At 39.4% G+C, this 23,986-nt stretch overlaps 2 protein-coding genes across 4 annotated transcripts in view; both read right to left on the bottom strand.

The window, feature by feature from the left end:
• Positions 1-35: 35 nt before the first annotated feature.
• Positions 36-11,249, bottom strand: xrcc6 (X-ray repair complementing defective repair in Chinese hamster cells 6). The gene is made up of 13 exons (XM_061967364.1): positions 10,995-11,249; positions 10,602-10,683; positions 10,378-10,490; positions 10,166-10,307; positions 7,861-8,112; positions 7,590-7,776; positions 7,336-7,522; positions 6,125-6,293; positions 3,977-4,138; positions 3,757-3,886; positions 2,781-2,881; positions 1,107-1,223; positions 36-1,023 (listed from the first exon to the last, which is right to left on the bottom strand). Exons 2-13 carry the CDS (start codon positions 10,672-10,674, stop codon positions 824-826), a joined length of 1,833 nt encoding a protein of 610 aa, XP_061823348.1. The 5' UTR covers positions 10,675-10,683; positions 10,995-11,249; the 3' UTR covers positions 36-823.
• Positions 11,250-16,767: 5,518 nt separating this feature from the next.
• LOC133610766 (protein shisa-9-like) overlaps positions 16,768-23,986 on the bottom strand; it is an 80,852-nt gene continuing 73,633 nt past the window's right edge. For 2 of the 3 annotated variants that reach the window (XM_061967369.1, XM_061967371.2), the window contains one exon: positions 16,768-19,373. In XM_061967369.1, the coding sequence (XP_061823353.1) occupies positions 18,847-19,373 (527 nt within the window). In that variant the 3' untranslated portion in view covers positions 16,768-18,846. The remainder of the gene's footprint in view (positions 19,374-23,986) is intronic. The other variant, XM_061967370.1, reaches the window with a different exon arrangement.

Genomic DNA, 23,986 nt, shown 5'->3' with positions numbered 1-23,986 from the left:
TTACCAACTACAGAAATAAAACAAAAACAATCGAGTGTTATACAAAGTTTTATTCTTGCAAAAAAAGTTGTTTGTGATATTTTTCAGCATTGTGCCTGACTGTGGGATTTGACATAAGCGCTGGGTTAAACACATAAAGCAGGGGTGTCCAAAGTGCGGCCCGCAGATCATTTTCTAGCCTATTTTAAACATACAATTAAATATGGTCTTAATTCAGAACATCACAAAGTAGGTTTAAGGCCGCATATTATATTTAGAAAACAATTTTTTAATTGTGGTTTTGTATGACTTTTTGAAATGCACTGTTTTACAACCAAAAAAAAAACAAAAAACAAAAAAAGATGACGCACATGATTATTATTATTCTTAATAAAGTATTATTACATGCAAGTTATCAAAGCCGTAAGAAATAATAATTTATTTGGTTATGTGTGGCAAAAAAGGACCATTTAGTTGTTTATTTGCCAAAGACTGTAAATTTGTAGCTTTTTTTCACATGTATGACAGGTATCGCAAATAATCTGCTAAAGCATTATCCATTAGAATTACGTAATAGCATGTTTAATTAACAAAAGGTGAAAAAAATCAACTTGGTCCCCGCATCCTTACATTTTTCTTCATGCAGCCTGGGTGGCAAAATGTTTGGACACCCCTGGTGTGAAGAAAATTATTTTTACATCTTTGCAAGCAATAGTAAAGCTTTCTTTGTCATCACCTCAACAGTGAAAGGCTATTATAGTCATTTACATAGAACATCTACATTCTGTGTTCCAAACCACCTTCATGTCCAGTTTAAGGGCGTGAAGGGAGCACACTGAGGCACTCATGAGTCCAGTTGGGCAGTCAGAGCATCTATTAGCTCTTGTTTCTTAGTGCCAGTGGTGGGAATGCCAAACTGCTTACAGGCTTCTTTGAGCACAGCCACCGTCATCTTCCCCAGGGTGCCTTTCTGAACGGAGACCCTGAGCTCATCTTCCGTTACCTCCACTTTAGGTTTCTTTTGTGTTGTACCGCCAGTATCCGCTTCAAGTCATGTGAGTAAACATTAATTACGTCAATGTACTGTCCTACACCTAGTTATCTATCTTTTGGGATGACTCACTCACCTGTTTTGCGTTTGGCAGCTGGTTTGCTGTCCGGGTTGTAGTCTGCAGGGTAGACCAGATCTTTAAAATCCTGGACAAGAGGACCCAGACGACGGTCAATCTGGTCCACCTTTGGCACTGAAACAGCATATAGAAATATGGATCACAATAGAAATGGATGTTCTGATATGGGTTTTAGGCTGCCGATTCCAATCATTAATGAGTGAGATCGGCCGATACCAATCACATGTATTAACTGTACATTTTTCAATGTATTTATTGTGAGTGCTATTGACAGTTTAACATTATCAACACAATATTTAAACAGTTTCCTTATTCTCTTTCATGACGTACAATTGTATGAGCAAAAAAAGTTAATAGTTCACAATAAATAAACTAAAGTAATATCTCCCATCTACTACTCATTTAAATCCTTGAGGTCCTCCTATGAATAGAGACCAGTGATTTATTTTGTTTATGTAATAACTTGAGTTGTATACATGAAAAAAAATGACAAATGATTTTGTAAAAATAAAAATATCTATCAAATCCCTCTAGTATTGATCATATACTACCCTTTGGTATTGACATCACCGATACATGGTATATATTGATCCACGCTCCCTTTAGGTGTACGCAGGACACGACCCCCACAACAACAGAACACCGTTAAAATTATTTTCTCTTTATTCCAGTGTTTCTTACCATAGGACTGGGAGCCCTATTGTTGGGTCACGAGTGCACCCCAGAGGGCCGCCAAAAAATAACTGTCTCTCAGTTGTGGCCCTTATTGCCCGCAGCAGTACTGAGTTGTAATACACTTTTCCACCATCGTGGCAGTGTTGAAAATATCAAACAAACAGGAGGTTTTGACCTTAAGTCTTTAAAAAACTGCAAAAATTAAGACTAAATTGGTGTAGCTACATTTTCATTTGCATTTGTTGAAAATATATTTTAGAAACGTATTTATTATTATTTTAGAACAACATTCTTTTATGTAAATACATTTTTTGTCAGTTAATTATGAGTTCCTTGTTACGCAGATTTTTTTAAATTAGCCTTACCGAAGCGCGTTAAATAAATAACCTTTGTGATTAACACATGGTTTTAAATCATTTGACAAGGTTGTAAACTGTAAGCGGGTTAGATATAATTACTAAATGAGATTAAAATTAGGACTAAGATTACTAATTCAGTGTCAATATTTGAGTGGGTCCCAACCACTGTGTAGTGGAAAAGTTAGGGTTTGAGGTCAATATGGTAAAGAACTCCTGCTCCAGACTGTTATTAATCTACTTGTTAATTACCTGGTAATAACAGTTTACTTTTTGTGGTTCCATCTACACTTCTTAAAGTTTACTAAGCACTTAATTTTTGTGTTGTTTCAAGCTATTTTAGTTGCTATTTGAGCAATTAGCATCTCTTTTTGTCTGTTCCTGCTTGTTCTTACTTGGTGTGTAACATGTTTAGCCTCATCCAGCAGTCCTCCAGTGATAACTCTACTTATAGGAAATGTAATTTGTTTGCCGCAGAAGGAGGATTATTAATTTAGCTGGAACCAGCTTTTGTGATCGGCATTGAAAGGCATTAAACGGCATTGGCAGAACGCATACTTTTCACTGAAATCTGAAAATTGCAATCGCTAGGGAAGCATCCCTAGAAATGAAATTAACAGATGATGATTTTGTGTCTTACTGATGAGGTCCTCCATGTCATCTGGAGCCATCATATCCAGAGCCAAGGCCTCCAAGTTCCTGTAGTGCTGCTGGATGACTGGATTCTCAAAAGCCTCAGCCCTTATGAAGAAAAAAGCATAAGGTACACCTTCACAATGGAATGAGAACCAATAAAAGAGCTGCACCAAAATGATTAAATATGCTTGTAACACAGTATGTTTGTAGTGCATTGAAATTAATAATCGATTTTTCACTCTGATATTGCATAAAATGTGACCAAAACATTATAAACAGCTCCATATTTTCATGAGAAAATGTCTGCTGTTAAAATATTATTTAACATTTTTGGGCTGGCGTTAGACTCATACTTCAGTATGGTGCAGACCAGCAGTGATATGCTCAAATTGTTTGCCAAGTTGGCCATACGCTCTGTCATGTTTTTGATTATTATTTTTTTAAATTCAATAAATATCACTCACTTCTTCTCAGCACTGTACTTCTCACATTTAAGTTCTTCTTTCTCTTCGTTCAAAAACAAATATATGTCCATCTCTAGCCATAAGCTAATGCTAGAGGCGGCTACTACAGGGTTCACTGTGACATTTAGTACGCCAACTAATGGCGGAGATGCTTGTAATGCAAATGTTTGCTTGCAACTTAAAGCATAACAATTAGCCGTGAGACAGCTCTTATCTCAAAGCACTCTTAAGTTGAGGTACCACTTTACTCAAAAGTGTATTTGTTAAATTTCTTAATAATTTTAATGATTATAGCTTACAGTTAATAAAAAAAACCAATGTCAGGATCTCATAGAATGTGAAAAATGATCAAAAAATTAATTATCGTAAATTACTGGTTTGAGCTCTCATCAGCAATTGAACTGCAAAAACTTCCTGAGCCTTGAACTGGTCTTATTCTGAATTTAACTCCTAAAATGAACTAACTTTTTCACCATATTTTTTTTGTCGGATGTACCTATTTTATAGAACCACTACCTGTATTTGAAGCGCAGCTTGGAAACAATTTCCTTCATCTTGTCCACCTGCATAGGCGAAGCACACGGCAACTGTGGGGGATCCAGACTTCGCACGTCATCAGCATACGGCAGGAAGATGACATTAAAACCTGACGGCAGTAGAGCAAGGTAAAAGTAGATTGTAACAGTATTGTTTAATTTTTTTACTATTCAATATTAATATTGCACTGCAAAAGTACCTGGTGGCGTGATCTGAACCTTCCCATCGTCTACCTCCTCTTTCTGGGCCACCAAGGCAACAAATCGCGGCGGGTAGTTTCGGCGGGAAATGCATCGGCACAAAGCAAATACATTCCTCTCGATGCACTTGGTCATTAGAGCGGAGAACAGACAGGAGCTGCCTGGTAAGGAAAGCAAGGTATTTATCACGGTATGTACTCATCATACTATACTTTACATTAGTACGGGCTGAATGTGCCTGTTTTGGGTCTTGTTAAAAATGCACCTAATGTGGTGGTCGTTTAGTGTACTCAACGTAAAAATAATCTTCACAAACAATACACACAAGAAGTACAAAAACAGCTTCCTGCTATGGTGACTGATACAGCATTATTCATTATTAATCTGCTGACCCACTCTTGACTTGATAATTGCACCAACAATATAAAAAAAACAGTGGAACACAGCCTACAGATGTTTTGTTCCACTCTAAACTGACGAAAAGAGCAGCTAATTCCCAAGAGTAAGAATGTGAAGGGTAATGGTTGTTTTCAATCAAAATACTAGTTTTTTGTCATTTATACTACAAAACCCAAAACCAGTAAGGTTGGCATGTTGTGTAATTCGTAAAAAAAAACTGAATACAATGATTTGCAAATCCTTTTCAACTAATATTCAGTTGAATAGACTGCAAAGACAAGATATTTAATATTTGAACTGAGAAACTTAATTTTTTTTGCAAATAATCATTACCTTGGAATTTAATGGCAGCAACACATTGCAAACAAGTTGGCACAGGGGCAGTTTTACCACTGTGTTACATGGCCTTTCCTTTTAACAGCACTCAGTAAACGTTTGGGAACTGAGGAGACCAATTTTTGAAGTTTTTCAGGTGGAATTCTTTCCCATTCTTGCTTTATGTACAGCTTAAATTGTTCAACAGTCCGGGCGTCTCCTTTGTGGTATTTTAGGCTTCATAATGCGCCACACATTTTCAATGGGAGACAGGTCTGGACTACAGGCAGGCCAGTCTAGGACCCGCACTCTTTTACCACGAAGCCACGCTGTTGTAACACGTGGCTTGGCATTGTCTTGCTGAAATAAGCAGGGGCGTCCATGATAACGTTGCTTAGATGGCAACATATGTTGCTCCAAAACCTGTATGCACCTTTCAGCATTAATGGTGCCTTCACAGATGTGCAAGTCACCCATGCCTTGGGCACTAATACACCCCCATACCATCACAGATGCTGACTTTTGAACTTTGCGCCTATAACAATCCGAATGGTTCTTTTCCAACATTTACAGTTTCCAAAAACAATTTGAAATGTGGACTTGTCAGACCACAGAACACTTTTCCACTCTACATCAGTCCATCTTAGATGAGCCCGGGCCCAGCAAAGCCGGCAGCGTTTCTGGGTGTTGTTGATAAATGACTTTCGCTTAGCATAGTAGAGTTTTAACTGAAACTTTTGATGATATTACGGACCGTAGATGGTGAAAACCTAATCCTAAATCCTAATGAAATGTTCTTAAACTGTTCGACAATTTGCTCATGCATTTGTTCCCTAAGTGGTGACCCTCGCCCCATCCTTGTTTGTGAATGACGGAGCATTTCATGGAAGCTGCTTTTATACCCAATCATGGCACCCACCTGTTCCCAATTAGCCTGTTCACCTGTGGGATGTTCCAAATAAGTGTTTGATGAGCATTCCTCAACTTTATCAGTCATTTTTGCCACTTGTGCCAGCTTTTTTGAAACATGTTGCAGGCATCAAATTCCAAATGAGCTAATACTGGCAAAAAATAAAGTTTTCCAGTTCGAACGTTAAGTATCTTGTCTTTGCGGTGTATTCAATTGAATATAGGTACAAAAGGATTTGAAAATCAGTGTATTTTGTTTTTATTTACGATTTACACAACGTGCCAACTTCACTGGTTTTGGGGTTTACATATATTGTAGTCACTTGTTATCGGATCCCGACCAAAATGTGCATTATCACCCACCTCTAATAGACAACCATTCCAATTAATGACAACCAAGAGTCTAAATAACCTAACATCCATGTGTTTGGGATGTCGGCATAATAAATATGTATATTTCTGCCTCCAGACAATAATATTTAATTTTCTATCAAAACAAAGAGGCAAAGTAACACTGATTCTACCTTTCACTTCACCCTCTTCAGGATAGAGGAAGACAGAGGGGCGAATATGGTGGTGCAACTTGAGACTTTCCATCGGTTTGAATCCAATTAGAAACAAACCAGGGTCATCAAACTTCTTGATGGCGTCCACCTCATCCTTCTCCATCACTATCTGCTTTTTGCCATACACCTTCAACAAAAAGAAGAGAAAAAATCATCTAATACACTTATACAATGGAACCCGTTTATGTTGACGTCCCTCGGACTGGCTGACAGGGGTCAACTTAACCAAAATTGAAATTAGCTATTGCTTGCACATTTCCTTATGACTGTGGCCATTTGTTTTAGTGCTGTGTAACTAGACAGTGGTCATGTTGCTGTTGTTGTTTCACAGTTCAAGCTACTTAGCGACAATGATGACAATTTGTCAAAGAAATCAGACCTTTGGCTCTCAAATTCTATGTCAAAAAAAGCAGTGGACCATCTATGTTGACCTAAACGAAAACTTTTTAGTAGGAATGTGCCGATCGGTATCAGCCAATTTTCATTCAAAAGTATGTGATCAGCCATTGCCGATTAATGCCTTTTATTGCCGATCACAAATGATCTCTCTGGCTGAAAAGTGGCGTGCAGCTAATTATGTGTATCCATACATAGTGTGGCGATGCACCCCTCAATATTAATAACCACCTGGTTAAGGCAAATGAGCTGCATTTCTCAGTATCTTAAATATCATTATCAAGTATTAGTATCACAAGGCCTAACATGTTACACACACTTGTGTGTAACATGTCAAATGACAAATCCAGGAGCAGACATGCTAATAGCTAGGTCAACCTAGCTTTAAGCAACACCAATAAATAAGTGCTTTATTATCTATTATTATTATAAAATATAAATATTATTATGGCCCTGCGATGAGGTGGTTACTTGTCCAGGGTGTACCCTGCCTTCCGCCCGAGTGCACGTGTTCTTGTCTTATATAGGGATTGTGAATGATAGGAACATTTCCTAAAAAAGTGCAGTTCCCCTTTAAAATATCAGTATCAGCCGATCTCACTCATGGATGATCAGTATCGGAATCGGCAGCAGAAAACCTTGATCGGAACATCTCACTTTTTAGTAATAAATGATGAACAAGATGGACCTTCAGGAGTTGTCGACATAAGCAGGTTCAACTGTACACTTTATGGTTGTAAAAGTGCTTCAATAAAATAAATAAAAGTTCTTACCTGTGCTTTCTTTATCTCACTGGGCAGGAGCAGGCTTCCTGTTTGGGTATGGAAGGTGCGCGTTTTGCTGCGGACCGGCTCATTGCTTTCCCTGTACAGCCTAATGGGGGCCGATTTCCGAACTGTCACAGCAGTGGTGTATATTCCCACTGCTACATTTATGCCCTCGCCCAAACACAGATTGAGTCTGAAGATGAGAGGGGAAGCAGTCTTTTTAGGACACGCAAAGCATGACGTTGAAAAAGAAAACCTACCTTGCCATTGTCCTCTTCTTCCGCTCCTTGGCTCGCACTCTCTTTTGGAGGTCTTCAAGTTTTGTACATGGGTCCATCTGGAGCCCTAATTCACTCTCATCCTCTGGTGGACTTATAACGTCACAATAGAAGATTGAGACGTCGAAGCCGCCTGGTTTCATCAAGTGCATTAGATCTACGAAGACGCCTAAAAGAAAACATTTGCTCACTGTAGTTCATCTCATTGACTTGTTTGAATGGGTATCAAATTAAGTGTGGCCTATTCGCCCACCAGTCTCTTTGAGATCACTGGCTTGGGTGCGAGCCTGTCGATCTTTGGCACTGTCGCCTCCGTGTGGTTGATCCCTGCATGTAAAGATTAGGAGGCGTTTGTGTCCAAGGCGTAGCTTGCAGTCTCGGTACAGGTTGGCACAGCACCACAGGGCGTCAGATAATGATGTCTCGCCACTGCCCATGGTCTCTGCTGCTATCCGGGCGCCATTTTCCCCCCGGAGTGCATCCACTTCCTGCACCCGCTTTGCACCTGTGCAAATGGCCATGGATGTGCAGTCCAATAGACTGGATTAAAGGAAAGTTGTTCATGGTTTTGCTGTACTACATACATTAAAATATGCATCCGTTGCTACCTTTTCAAGTTTTTCTTTTGTACAACTAGGCCTGGGCTGATAAATCAATTAATCAAACTTAAAATAAAAATTAACTTGATAACTTTGTCGGCATCAATAAATTGGCATGTCTGATTGTCCGTGTATTTGTTTTCTTCGTCTGTCGTTTCCAATCAGAGTGCAAGAGAGTTCACTCACTCTGTGCATGGCTCTCAGCACCTGAGCATGTTTATCAATCACAGAAATAAACAGAGTGAATCATCGTGTCACCCATCCACAATCTTTGAAATTGTCTCGGTGGGCGCAGGTGGGAGCGCAAGCCTATAGTCATTCAAGGAGCCTCGCTAGCCGCCAGTAAGAAGTATTGCAAAGTACCACATATTAGGAGGAAAAAAGACGATCGCAAAACTAAATGTCCCTATGTGGGAATTGGGGTTGCGTGATAAAGACAATGTACGATATAACTGAAACAAATTTGGGCGGCGATAGAGATTTCAATACCGTCGTTATATCGTGATAATACATGTGTCCCTCAAATTTGACAGCAACAAGTGAACGAACACCGCGCCCTCAATGCAACGTAGCATCCGCGCCTGTGGCTAATGTACCTCCACGGTGCAGCAAAGCTACTACTAAGTCAGCAATCCTCACCTCCATGGCAGCAAATTAAGTAATTTTCTTACAAGTGTCATCTCCAGGGAACAAGGATTAGCTAAACATGCTACACTACACACCGTAAGAGAATATGCTAACTGCAAACTAGAGCTTGTGAATGTAGACAAAAGGTGGACGATAGATACAAATATTGACAGTAACAAGACCAAGTATAGTATTACTATATGATCAATACTACAAGTTTGATATTTTTCATTATGAAAAAATCTGTTGTCGTTTTTATTATAGTTTACAAACTCAGGAAATAAGTCCCTGGATACAGGAAGGTTTTAAGGGAAAAAACTAAATGATTTAAATCAAAGCCAATAGTAGGACATTTTTAAAACAATTAATGAATATTGGCACACCACCATCCTGTGTTTTTGTCTGACTTATAATTGTAATAAAAAAGATAGAATCATGTTATACCAAAACATAACAGGTAATCAGCAAATAAATTCATACAATTGACAAAATAATACAACTGGAAATTATGTAAATATGTTACTGCATAGGCCAGCAGCCAAATTAGGAGCCTTTTTAACCTGTTTTGAAATAGTTGTGAAAAATATCAGGTATCGCAGGAGGCTGCAGTATATATCACGATATAGATTCTAGGCCATCTCGCTCATCCATCGTGGGAATATTTTGGCTTCAAAACTAATGAGAAAGATGGGTCAATCAACATGGAGGAACGAGCCAGTATGCCGAATGTTGTTGGAAAGTGATAGCAACCAAAAAACAACAACTGGGGAAAAATGTACTTCAACATAATCAATATGTATTGAAGGGCAATTTTTGCTAAAAGAGACTCAATGATAAAAAAATCTCATGATAAATAAAAATATATTGCGTTTGAAAGGGTTACTTGCGTTGTTATACATTATGATTACATTGGTGCTTATTTGGTCTCAAAACAATTCTGACAATGATATTATTTATCTGCAATAATTTGTGGGACCATATATCATCCAGAACAATTTATTATCGGCCCTGGCCTACGTACAACTTCCATTTGGCATCTGTAAATTGGCTGTTAAGGCAAATGTGCAGCAACATTCAAACACACAAAAACACTGTAAAACAAATGACGCAAGATCAAAAATAAAAATAATGCAAATGACAAAAACATGCACAAACCTAGAAAACAACAGCATGAGAAAAATGCTGCAAGTTCACATAACAAAAAAGGAAGTCTGCCTTACGTCAACATTAGTGACTTAAATCTGTTACTCTATAATATTGTAAGATATTACTGCCATTATGGCGCGCTTGCCCACACCTCAAAAACACTTGTGGTAAATACTATCTTCTTACCTGGTTCACTGAGGCTGTGGTAGACATAGACATGCTTGAAAGAGTTAGTAGGGTCTTTGCTCTGCTTAGTGCTGTAGAACACCAACGCCATAAGGTCCCGGGGACTGCTGATGATCTTTCTGGTGTACACACTGCGCACGACCTACCCAATACCAAGAGTTGTCAGGCCGAGGCACACGTAAACGAACACACTACAAAATGTCAACACTTACTTGCATCGTCATGTCAAAATTAGATGGCTCCCCATCTTCCCCTTTGATAAACATCTCTTTTGAGGCGTCCACCAAGAAAACTAAGCTGTCTCTCCCCAAAACCTTGTAATCTCCTGATAAAGACACACAGCCATGAAGGTTTCAGCCAAAACAAATAAAGCCATGGAGTCAAATTTAAAACTCCAACTGGAAATGATACTTTTACAACACTATTCGACTCTCACCTTCTGGTTGCTCTCCTTCCTCCTGTGCTCCATCTTCATCCTCATTCCGGAAGAATGCGTTCCACGCTGCCATTGTTGATGTCTGTCACATGTTACAGAATGGCCCAAAAAATGAAAACATACACTTCTGACTGCAGTTTGTCTAAGTGTAGTAGTAGTAGTAGTAGTAGCAGCGACTTGAGAACTATTGGAGTGATGTAGATGTGATTATATGCTGTATTTATGCATTGCAAAGTATGCTAGCTTAGCTTGTCATTAGCTGATGTGAGCTTTACTCTGTCGTATAAAACTTGAAGGCAGATTCAATTGGGCTAATAGCGGACAAAAAACATTTAAATATGTCCAGAATACTCAGGTTATATTTGAACTCGGTAGGTAAACACAGTACATTACCTGCTTCCAAGTAGCTGTAATCAGGAGTATCAACAAATTCAACTTTGGTGGCTTGGGCTGGTCTGCACCTCTCAGTCAATTGGCCAGTTTTATGACAACCAAAAAAAAGTAGCCAATCAAATTTTAGTGGGTGGGTTGATTCCAAGAAGTTTGCTGTTTCAATCCGCGCACTTTACTGACTTTGCATTTTGAGTGCATTAATTAGCAGCGCTCACCTTTTTCGCAAAAAAACCCCCAACGTTTTAAATTCGGAGGAAAGGCACTTCCTGCCTGTGTCACGTGATCTCATTTTTACCCTGACGTCATGACCGGAGACTCGGTCCAAGTGTAGTGTTTTGCTGTGTATGTGTGGCGCCATCTGGTGTTGGAAAATATAGATCGTGTAGGTGCAGACTAGCAGGAAGGAGAATTTTGGTAGTCCACTTTTCAACATTAATGAGTGAGCAATACCAATCTGCTTAATTTTATGTTTTAAAATTTACAAAACGGCTTCATATCACATGTACATTTTTAATGTTCATGATTCATGTTATATTACCATGTTTATGTCTGTGTGATAAGTTTATGATGGAATTAATAGTTATTTTTAATGTTCATGATTCATGTTATATTACCATGTTTATGTCTGTGTGATAAGTTTATGATGGAATTAATAGTTTTTAATATTTTTTAAGTACTTATTGTTTGCTTTTATGCTTTTTCTGGGTTTTACAAAAAAGCAATTTTCATGAATCTAATCACACAACAACCTGGCCGTTACTTGGATGATGCGGGGAGAACATAAAAAGAAAAGGGTCCCCAACTTTTTTTGCACCAGGGACCGCTTTAATGTATTCATTATTTTCTTTGACCGGCCTTCCATGAATGGTAGTTCAATACAGCAAAAATAAGTGCATGAAAAATACAACTCACCAAAACGCTGAATTGTGGAGCCCTGGCGTTTTTCCCTTTTGCCAATAATCTCTCCAAAGACTTTAATTTTTTCCTCATTTTTGTTGGCTTGTGGGCTTATTTTGGCTAACGTATCTGATGCGTTATATCTTTAAAACTATCTTTAAAGTCAACAAATTTTCTCCAAATTACTTTTTAGTATCATTTGTAGGGTATGAGTCTGACGGTTTGTTCTTTAGTGGGATGCACCGAATTAAACCAGCACCAGAAATTGAGTGGAAGAAAATATGAACTATACAGACCTAAATGTGCAATATTTGTTGTGCAACTGTACTACACATATGTTTACTGTATACAATTGTAAACTTGACCCAAACTTGAATATTGCTTTGATTTGAATATTGCAATGTTGTAATTGGGTGTGGGGTTTGAAAGGTAAATCAATATTTATTCAGACATCAAGGTTTCTTTTACAAGATAAGAGCATTAAAAACGTATGTACAGTGTATTCGGCCTCATGTGATATCAGAAATAGCCAAAAGGTGTCAGTGTAAGATCACAATTATTTACACAATTAAATACAATTGTGTAAGTAATACATACAATCATATTTTCCATTGCTTGTGTGGACTTTTTTTCAGGTCCTTCTAGGCACAGTACAATGTGTGTAGGATTAGCTGAATATTCTAAATGTCTGATTATAGATTAGGTCGATGGTGGCCAAAATGGGGTCCGGGAGCCCACAGTTTGGATTGTAAAATAATCAGAACCAGAATCAGAAGTACTTTATTAATCCCCGAGGAGAAATTGAGATTTTCAGCACAGTCCCGTTCAAGAGCAGACCAACATTACAGGGGTCAGAACGGGATCGTTGACGGCTCTGCCAACTTCAGGCGCCCCTTACAAAAAAAGGTTAAAAAAAAGGTAAACGCTGGGGAGGGGGGAGGTGAGTAAAAAAATATTCAGTCTCAGCCTGGGCCCTGGAGAGGGGGTACAGACTGAGGCCAAATAAAAAAACCTCATTGCCATAGCACACATAAACATGTTACGTAGAATCAACAAAAAATGCAGCTAATGAGAGCAATCAATTCTGCCTCTAAATCACTTTAAACATGCACCTAAAAACTGCCAACAATACTTAATTTACGTTCTGTAACCTGTATAAAAACCAAGCTGTAGCAACATTGTTATTGTAAGAGCAAACACTGAGGAACTCTTTTGCTAGCATCGTAACACATCGCTAACTACGACAAGAGGTAAGGTAGAAACTGTGTCAACAGCTGAATGGCTTTTGAGTTTGTAATGCACAACACAATGCGATAGAACACCAATCTGTACTGACTGAACAACATGAACAGTCATATTACAGTATCTGTAAAGTATTAGCTCACATTTCATGTTTTGTTTGTACACAGCAAGGTCGACAGTTTATGTACTGTAGTTGTACAGTGATGTGCTGCGTGTGTCATGATCAATATTATAGTGACTTACCGAATAGACAGTTGTCTGTTTGGTCCAGTTGGTCGAGGATGTTTCCAGTTGATTTGGAGAAGCAAATTTATTTCGGCATAGCTTAGCTCTGAGTTCCACATTTGCAGACTTGTTCACGCCGTCTGCGCCAACGTTTCACAGTGGTTCATCCTTCGTATATTCAGGTTAAAAAAAATAAGGTTGTGAATCCTCACTTGTCCAAAAATAGTTGTCCTCATCGTCTATTACAGGTTGCCATGATTATAACACACGCATTTGTTTCCGGAAGTAGGAACACACATTTGTTGCCTGAAGTCAATTAAAGTCTACTTATACAGCCCTTAATCACAAATGTCTCAAAGGGCTGCACAAGCCACAACGACATCCTCAGCTCAGATCCCACATCTGTCCCAACTTGGAACAGTCTCTGGCCACCTGATAACCTCTCCACCCAGGAGAGGGGGGAAGAGCAGAAAAGAGAGACAGCAGATCAACTGATCAAAAAAGGGGTCTATTTAAAGGCTCGGGTGTATAAATGAGTTTTAAGATTGGACTTAAATGCTTCTGCTGAGGTAACATCTCTCTCTAACTGTTACCGGGAGGGCATTCCATAGTACTGGAGCCCGAATAGAAAACGCTCTAAAGCAGTGGTTCTTAACTTGGGTTCGATCGAACCCTCGGGGTTGGGTGAGTCGGCCTCAGGGGTTCGGCGGAGGTCAAGACACACCCGACTCATCGTGTAAATACAAACTTCTCCCTATCTGCGTATTACGGATACGGCAACAGCTGACTGATTTGCAGGACAATCAATCAATCAATCAATGTTTATTTATATAGCCCTAAATCACAAGTGTCTCAAAGGGCTGCACAAGCCACAACGACATCCTCGGTACAGAGCCCACATAAGGGCAAGGAAAACTCACCCCAGTGGGACGTCGATGTGAATGACTATGAGAAACCTTGGAGAGGACCGCATATGTGGGTAACCCCCCCCCCCCCCCTCTAGGGGAGACCAAATGCAATGGATGTCGAGTGGGTCTGACATAATATTGGTGTGTAATTTGTTGTGAGATTATGCACTATGTTGGTTTTGTTGTTTGAACAAGGTGATGTTCATGCACGGTTCATTTTGTGCACCAGTAAAAAAACATGGTAACACTTTAGTATGGGGAACATATTCACCATTAATTAGTTGCTTATTAACATGCAAATTAGTAACATATTGGCTATTAACTACTCATTATTAAGTACTTATTAATGCCTTATTCGGCATGGCCTTATTATAACCCTAACCCTCTAACCCTCTAACCCTGACCCTAACCCTAACCAAATAACTCTAAATTAAGTCTTTATTACTTAGAATATGTTCCCCTAGTGTCCAAATAACTCTAAATTAAGTCTTTGTTACTTAGAATATGTTCCCCATACTAAAGTGTTACCAAAAACATATAACTTTGTCTTGAATTTGAAAAAAAAAACATTTTATTTTTCACTAAAGAAGGGTTCGGTGAATGCGCATATGAAACTTATGGGGTTTGGTACCTCCAACAAGGTCAAGAACCACTGCTCTAAAGCCTGCATACTTCTTTGGGCTGTGGGAATCACTAATAAGCCGGAGTTCTTTGAGGGCAGATTTCTTGCCGGGACATATGGTACAATACAATCAGCAAGATAGGATGGAGCTAGACCGTGTAGTATTTTATACATACGTAAGTAGTAAAACCCTAAAGTCACATCTTAAGTGCACAGGAAGCCAGTGCAGGTGAGCCACTAGAGGCGTAATATGATCAAACTTTCTCAAAAGTCTAGCAGCCGCATTTTGTACCAACTGTAATCTTTTGATGCTAGACATAGGGAGACCCGAAAATAATATGTTTTAGTAATCGAGACGTAACAAACGCACGAATAATGATTTTATCGTCGATGGTGGACAAAATGGGACACATTTTAGCGATAATAGGGAGATTAAAGAAGGCTGTTTTAGTAACACTCTTAATGTGTGACTCAAATGAGAGTTTGGTTGAAGATAATATCGAGACTTCTTACCGACTCGCTTTGTGTAATTGTTTGGTTGTCAAATCTTAAGGTGGTTTTATTAAATAAGTCGGAAGTGCGCTGCTAAGGAAATGGAAATATATGCGCGGAGAAAAGGAGTTCCGGCATTGTTTAAAATGACCAAAATACGGTAAATTTTTAACATATTACATATTGTTATGTACGTGTCTGTTACTACGTTATATATTTAGCTGTATCTTGCAAGCTTTTTTTTTTTACCCTTTTTAAAATCCCCGACCCCAAAAAAGACATGCGTGTTTCGTCTCATAATGATTGTGAACGACAGGCGAAATTCTTCCATCCCTGATCTGATCCAGAGAAGGACAGGTAGCCCCTACGAATGTTGTGATTGTGCTTTAAATTAAACTGGTCCTAAAGATACCTTGTGCAATATTGTAGTGAAGTGAATTACATTTTATATAGCACTTTTTCTCAAGTAACTCAAAGTGCTTTTTACATTGTAAAACCCAATATCTAAGTAACATTTAAACCAGTGTGGGTGGCACTGGGAGCAGGTGGGTAAAGTGTCTTGCCCAAGGACACAACAGCAGTGACTAGGATGGCAGAAGCAGGGATCGAACCTGCAACCCTCAAGTTGCTGGCACGGCCGCTCTACCAACCGAGCTATACCGCCCCTAAAATACTACTAAAATATTCAAATAATACAGTATAGCACTGCATTACTAGCTGACAACTAGTACGCTAATTGCTAGCTGGCAACTGGCACGCTAATTGCTAGCTGACAACTAGCATCCAAATTGCTAGCTGGCAATCAGAGCACTAATCTGTGGCCATCTTAAATGCTAAAATGAATACGATAATGCAATTATTCATGTTTTTACAGTGAGTTGGGCGGCCATGCCACTGTTATTTATAAACTACACTACAATGTATTGGATCAAAGTTAATGCTTATTTAAAGACATTTGCAAAAAACTGCAGGCGAAATAAAACAAAAATATATTCAATTAAAAAAAAGGTCTAATCAACCAAAAATTTCACGACCCCCCTGCAGCGAACCCTCTGGAGATCATAGACCCCCTGTAAAAGACCTCTGTTTTAAGGGGTTCCGTATACTACTTTGCATACAGTAGGTGGCGGTATGCTGTTAAATTGAGATAGTAATTAACAATGAAATTATAATTGTGAAGCATTTAGTTGTAACTTTATTTTGATTAACTCTAAAATCTCAGCTCTGCAGTTACAGTAAATTGCTGTAAATATATTACTGCAAATGTTACTGTGAAGTAATGCAATTATTAGCCAGTAATTTGCTGTGAAATTAATATGTTTTAAGTTCTGTTCTCTATCTTTGATGGACACACAAACACAACTTAAATAATTTTCCCAATCTTTAATAATTCTCTTTTAAACGTTTCTGTGAAGAAAAACAGTCCTGTAACATTTCTGGGTTTTTGGTAAATATTGTACAGTTCACTTTCTTTTGCTCCAGCCTCCAACATATTGCACTAAGGTATCATACTTACCGGTGGTAATTGTCTTACATGCCGTACAGTTAGTATAATAACCTATAAGTGCATTGTGACTTTTCCTATTCCAATTTCCATAATACATGCTTCATTTACCAGTCACTACTGTAGAGTCACACAATAAAAACATAATCAATTGTTTGGACACCATGTCCACTCCGGTCTTTTTTATTCTTCTACCATATTTTAATTCTGCCACTACTTTTGCCATAAAACAGAAAGTCCACTGGAACAATGTGACAAACGGTACTGAAGGCTTACTTTAAGCGCCTCACTTGCACATTAGAATAGCGCACATTTATTATAGAACACTCTATGTGTCATATTTAATGTTATTCTATGCAATAATAAATTCTGTTTGAATCTGACATCGGCTATAATAAATTCCTACATATAAATATCTCCTTCATAAAGCCCTTTTCTCAACAAAATGAGTACAACATTTACATAGCCTCACATTGTGTTACACATATTTACAAAACATTACAGAAATCCTGCAAATGCTATTGAAAGTAAAAGACTAAAAAACTTTATTAATATCTAATAGGTGGACAGAATACGTGCTGACAACAAAGTTGTGATTGATAAACAGCTATTGCATACAAAAACTAATAGTCTAACAAAAATACAGCAAATTTAAACAATTGCAAATCAACATGTGTTGAACAAGAGTTACAAATTTAAACATGAAAGCAGGTTGTGTTCACATGACCCAGTTACAAGTACATAATAAAAAGAAACACTGCAGGTTGTTTAGATGCAAAAAAGTGTTTTTTTGCTCAGTCGGTGGTTCTTTTTATAATTTGTTCTTTGGGTAAAACCTCATACACCCCAAATATTCTCTTGTAGATCAATAATGTTTGTCTAAGTATAAGTCTAACAATCAAAAATTTGTTAAAATCCTTTATATTAATTTGTTTCTCCTACCCCCAGTTCTTGAGGTTGACTTTCCAAATAAAACAAACTGTTGCTCGTCTGCAGCAGCATGCAGTGCGCGGTGTCTTTTGCTATCCAGGCTTCAGAGAATAAATGAGTAATGTTTAAAGCTCGAGGCATGCAAATGCCTCCACACATTTTCCGGCAATAGTGCCTGGAGGCGGAGAAATAACACAGGAGTGTCCTCACAGGTCCACACACTCGCGAGTTATGACCCAGACAATTCGGTAGTGAGAAACTCAGATTCACAGTGACTCCCTTGCTTTTCCTTTCCCCTTAGGAAAAAAAACAACATGCATTTTCTCTTCTCTGCCCTCTCTTTCTCCTCTTTTCTAAAGAGACCGAGCCTCTGGCTTTTAACGAGCTCCCTTTCCTCCTCTCCATGGTTGAGATGGAGGCTGATGGGAGCTGACATGATGGTGGCATTGTCCTCTCTGTTGAGTTAATGTCACCTCGGGGGCGCTGTTCCTCTATGCTGGGCCTGATGGCACCAAAAGCAAAACAGTACATAGTGGAGATAGGATGCAGGCTCTGGAGAGATAGGAAATGGTACAATAGGGGAATGCATGGAGGTAGACATTGAAATGAAATCGTACTTTTTGTGTACAACAAGTGAAGCCACTCAGTCTAGAAACTTTATATTGTATTAAACTAGGCGATAAAGGACACTGGCCTATTTCCAGAAGGATGGACTTGTGGAAAGGTGTACATTGTTTCAGATTTGCAAAAAAAACCCCAGGTGTAATACAGACACATATATTTTTTTAGCTTGGTCCCCACACTGTCTGCACGTCAATGAAAGTTGACCGTATTTTAGTGTTTCTCCCAGATACACTCCTATAAAATTTATTGGATACTAACAACTTTTTAGTTGTTTCCATAACCTCTGTGTTCCTCCAAAATGTTTTAATTGCACCCTTTTCACCTTTTTTGCTGAGTATAGCATTACTCTTGGGCTTCCGGTGTTGACTCCAAAGTGTGTGTAACTGTGCATCAGTACAGCTGTGGTGCTCAGACAGTCACTTCGGTCGCACTGTGGGTGGAGTAGCTCTTTTGCCTGGTTTGGTGGTAGTACGGCGCTTGAGGTGGGTGTTGCACATGGAAATGTGCGCCATGGCCTGCCATACTCCCAGCATACACCATTCCGTAGGGTTGGTTAAAAACATCCGGCATGTTCTCAATGCTCTGCTGCCGACGGGTGGAGTAGCCATGTCTCCAATGGGAGGCGTGCATTGATGCAGACCCCGGGGCAGAGATCTGCCTCTGGACGTGGCGACCTGTTGGCTCCCAGGTTTTGAAGGTCGAGCTGGAGAGCAGTGGGTGTGTGGTGGTCTTCGGGAGGTGGGGGTGCTCCAGATGGCTGGGGGGTATCGAGATGGAAAGAGGCGCGTGGAGGTTGGTTTGCGATGGAAGGTGCTGGTGGATGTAGGACTTCTCTTTGGGCTGTACTGGCACCGGGTGGAATGCTTGAGGCGCCTGATAGTGGGCAAAGTCCATGAGTGGGAAGCTCTTGTAGTAGGGATGAGATGCACTGTCTGCTGCAAATTGGAAAGGAGACAAAAAAGAAAGATAAATATTTTCATTAGATGGTGGTGTATTTGATTGGCACATCTAAAGTTTACATGTTCTCCCTGTGCTTATTTGAACGTGTCACCTTAGAAGTGGGTTAATCCAGTGTTTTTCAACCTTTTTTGAGGCAAGGCACATTTTTCTCATTTAAAAAATCCAGAGGCACACCACCAGCAGAAAATGTTAAAAAAAATGAAACTCCACCAAGTCGTCATGCCTTATTTTGAGTTTGTTAGTGTTTTCCTGTGTGTAGTGCTTTAGTTCTGTGGCGGTATAGCTCGGTTGGTAGAGTGGCCGTTCCATCAACTTGAGGGTTGCAGGTTCGATCCCCGCTTCCGCCATCCTAGTCACTGCCGTTGTGTCCTTGGGCAAAACACTTTACCCACTTGCTCCCAGTGCCACCCACACTGGTTTAAATGTAATTTAGATATTGGGTTTTCACTATGTAAAGCGCTTTGAGTCACTCGAGAAAAGCGCTATATAAATGTACTTCACTTCTTGCGCTGTTATTTTGGTGGCCCTTCCTGTTTTGTTGGTGTTTTCCTGTAGCAGTTTCATGTCTTCCTTTGAGCGCTATTCCGCGCACCTGGTTTGTGTTAGCAAGCAAGGCTATTTACATTGTTGCTATCCTTATTTGTGTAGACATTGTTGATTGTCATGTCAAGAACGGACGTACTTTGTGGACGCAGTAAGTTTTTGCTGTCGTCCAGCGTTCTGTTTCTGTTTACTTTGTAGCCAGTTCAGTTTTACTTTCGTTTTGCATAGCCATTGCCTTTCCCTTTCGTAAATTTTTGGTTTAAGCATTACATACCTTTTTACCTGCACACTGCCTCCCGATGTGGTCTGCATATTGGGATCACAACAAACCATCCTCGTCTCACCCGACACTTTACGACTTTTACAAAGCAATTAACTACCCGCTGTCACCTACTGACACGGAGTATTACGTGGTTACCCTGCCGAGTTTGACACAGCACAGACACGAAGCAACGGCACATTATTTGCAGATTGTAATTATTGATTTGCAAAAAATATTTTTTGGACCAATTAGGTGAAGTTGCATAATTTCCCACCGGACAATATCTCACGGCACACTGGTGTGTCGCGGCACAGTGGTTGAAAAACTCTGGGTTAATCAACTAAATTATTTTGAGGGCTACATGTCCAGAAAGTTAAGGACCAGGGAGCCAGACTTTGTATTATACTTATTTGTGTATATTTTGGAGAACCAGCTTCCTCTATAGTAGACATTTGATTTTGGTCCATTTATTTTTTCAGCGTTACAGGATCGCTCTACTGTTTTTAAGGACCTTCTGCAAAGTTAGAGTTAGTCAGAGATCATCTCTATGATGGCACCCGAGCGTTTTTAAGAATCTGCTGCAAAAATGTGAGTATCTCACAAGTTTTTTTAACAGAACTTACGGGCTACCAGTAAATAGCCCAAATGATGAAAAAGAGAGGACCTAAAATGGAACCTTGAGGAACACTAAATATGTTGAAGAAATGACTACTGACTGCACCTGGAGTGAACAAGCTACAATATGTAACTGCCAAAGATGAGCCTCAGTTACGTCAATCATAAGTTTGGACCCCAGTATTCCTATGTTTGCTAACAAGGTTAAAATGTCAAAGCAAGAATCTTCCAATGTGTTGATAGTGGTTCTGTGAACAGATCTGGAGATAATATACATCGATAAAGTACTTAATCTTTTTACTACTGCATGAAATTGCATATCTTTTTAAACTTCAATATTATCTGATCATGCAACAATTATATTATGCACTGTATTAAAAATGTAGAAATAAAAACTTAAATATTTGTTTTATGATTTTAAAGAAAGTCATCCATTAATTTGTAGGTAAAATACAATCAAATGCATAGGCAATCATGAGGCGATTAAATGTTTATACTCATATATACTCATTGTAAGCAGGTAGCCATAACTGTGACGTGGCCCTCAATGAAAACAACTTTGACATCCCTGCTCTATACAACAGGAGCACTCCAGTGTTTTTAGGAATTTGCTGTCTTCCAAGTTTTGAACTGAACTCGGACAAATTTGCCCCCGGGCCGCCAGTTGAATAAGCCTGATTTAGCGTATATTGAGGACTTTTTTGTCCTCTCAGACATTTTTTCTTTATTTTTGACCATAACTTTGGTTTTGTTGCTCTAAATAGAATGATTTTAATATTTGTATTTCAAATTATTTCATATGTCAACGATACACTGGGAAACAGTAGTGTTAGTAGTGTTTTTCTCTAAAAGGAAACCCTGAAATTAGAAAATACATGATTAGATATTGCATAATGCCTGTACAGTTAAAAAAATAGGTTATAATGGTAGTCAATGGGGACTTTTTTGTCCTATGATACTAAATTGCTATTAGGTTTGGAATCCAACACAGCAAAAAAATTAACAATGCATCAATATTAATTTTATTACTAATTTTATAAACTAAAAAATGTTAGCTCAAATGGACATTCAAAGGTTTAAAAAAACCAACAAAAAAACATGACATGTTAACTATTTCTATTTAGGACTGCACTTGAGAGAAATATTTATAGAAATACTTTTGTATATATGAATCCAAAATATTTGAATACACTGAACTCACTGAGGACTTTTTGTTCTGGAGACACAAATGATGTACGTCCCAGAAGGTTACTGTGATAATTACCAAATATCCTTCCTCCCCCAGAGTTGGACTGCTTAAAATAGAAATAACAATATTGCAATATCAAAACACACCTTTGTGTAATGTTTACATATTGATTTTTTTCCTTAATGAGCTGCATCAAAAACAGGGATATATTATTTGGTCTTTTTATTCCTTTCAATTGAAAAAACATCCCTGTCAACTGTCCTTTTAGTATTCATATTATTTGCAGAATTGTGCAGGTCTACCCCAGGGCCATTATACAATCTCAAAGTGGATCTGACCACTTTCCGATTATTTGTAAATCATTCTCCCTCTAGGAATTTGTGATGTTGCAATCACGCCAATGTACGCAGATTCGACCAATTCCCGCGAATAATGCGCAGCGTTGAAACTTTGTCTAATGCGGCGCTCAAACGCGCACGTCAACTGTATAATCAAAACTTATGTTTGTTTCTTGTGTAGATGAAGCAGGGACAGCAACGTGTAACAATACATCAACTATTTATTGGCACATTTGTCGTCCTCCCGCATAGTTCAGTCATTCTTCCTGTTCCTGCCTACAACGCTAAGCCTTATGGGTAATATAGTATACAAACTTTTTACAACACTTTCTATCCATCCATCCATTTTCTACCGCTTATTCCCTTCGGGGTCGCGGGGGGCGCTGGAGCCTATCTCAGCTACAATCGGGCGGAAGGCGGGGTACACCCCGGACAAGTCGCCACCTCATCGCAGGGCCAACACAGATAGACAGACAACATTCACACTCACATCCACACACTAGGGCCAATTTAGTGTTGCCAATCAACTTATCCCCAGGTGCATGTCTTTGGAAGTGGGAGGAAGCCGGAGTACCCGGAGGGAACCCACGCAGTCACGGGGAGGACATGCAAACTCCACACAGAAAGATCCCAAGCCCGGGATTGAACCCAAGACTACTCAGGACCTTCGTATTGTGAGGCAGATGCACTAGTTTACATGTATTTATCTAAACTTTACTTATCCGGTAACAATCAAAAGGCGTATTTTAAATGGCGATGCTGACCCAGCAAAAAGGCTGTCATCATGTTTTGCCTGTGTTATTGTGTTTGTGTAGTGTTTTCCTGTCTAGTCTATTTTTGTTCTTTCTGTTTTGGTTTTGCAGTAAAATCCCCACTGTTTCTGAGCGCTGTTCTCCACACCTGCACTTAATTAGTGATCAGGGGACTCACCTGCCGAATGATCACTAATTAAGAGGGTTTATCTGTCAGTGTCGCCTTTCCTGCGACATTGGTTCATTGTCTATTGTGACTAATGTTGATGTGTTTTTGGAATTTTGCCTGTATAGTTCTAAATAAAAGACCATCTTTTCTGCCTTTCGCCTCCCGTTTGTGCATCTTGGGGCACGGCACCAGCTACAGTATCATGTGCAACCGTGGCAGAGGCAGCATTTACTGGAACATTAATCTCTCGTCTCTCATTTACCAACAAAAATTGGCGCTACAGATTGCTTTCAACAGTTCACAAATGCTCTGAACGTGCAGGGGTAAATGTGTTGGAACATACATTAATATTTAAAATGCACAAACACTTTTCAAGCCTAAAATAAACATGGATAATGTCTGCAATTATCCATCCATCCATCCATTTTACTCCGCTTATCTGAGGTCGGGTTGCGGGGGCAGCAGTCTAAGCAGGGAAGCCCAGACTTCCCTCTCCCCAGCCACTTCGTCCAGCTCTTCCCGGGGGATCACGAGACGTTCCCAGGCCATTCGGGAGACATAGTCTTCCCAATGTGTCCTGGGTCTTCCCCGTGGCCTCTGGTCGAACGTGCACTAAACACCTCCTTGGGGAGGCGTTCGGGAGGCATCCTGACCAGATGCCCGAAACCACCTCATCTGGCTCCTCTCGATGTGGAGGAGCAGCTGCTTTACTTTGAGCTC

The sequence above is a fragment of the Nerophis lumbriciformis genome, linkage group LG11 (assembly GCF_033978685.3).
Source record: "Nerophis lumbriciformis linkage group LG11, RoL_Nlum_v2.1, whole genome shotgun sequence".
NCBI classification, from domain to species: Eukaryota; Metazoa; Chordata; class Actinopteri; order Syngnathiformes; family Syngnathidae; genus Nerophis; species Nerophis lumbriciformis.
This window is presented reverse-complemented; position numbering and strand designations above follow the sequence as displayed.

What these genes read in the sequence shown, in the direction of transcription:
- xrcc6 (XM_061967364.1), bottom strand. Translation starts at nt 10,674, where the DNA reads ATGGCAGCGTGGAACGCATTCTTCCGGAATGAGGATGAAGATGGAGCA. An exon ending in CAGTGATCTCAAAGAGACTG is followed by an intron (nt 7,777 to 7,860) that starts GTGGGCGAATAG and finishes GTTTTCTTTTAG; the next exon opens with GCGTCTTCGTAGATCTAATG. An exon ending in AAGAAGAGGACAATGGCAAG is followed by an intron (nt 7,523 to 7,589) that starts GTAGGTTTTCTT and finishes TCTCATCTTCAG; the next exon opens with ACTCAATCTGTGTTTGGGCG.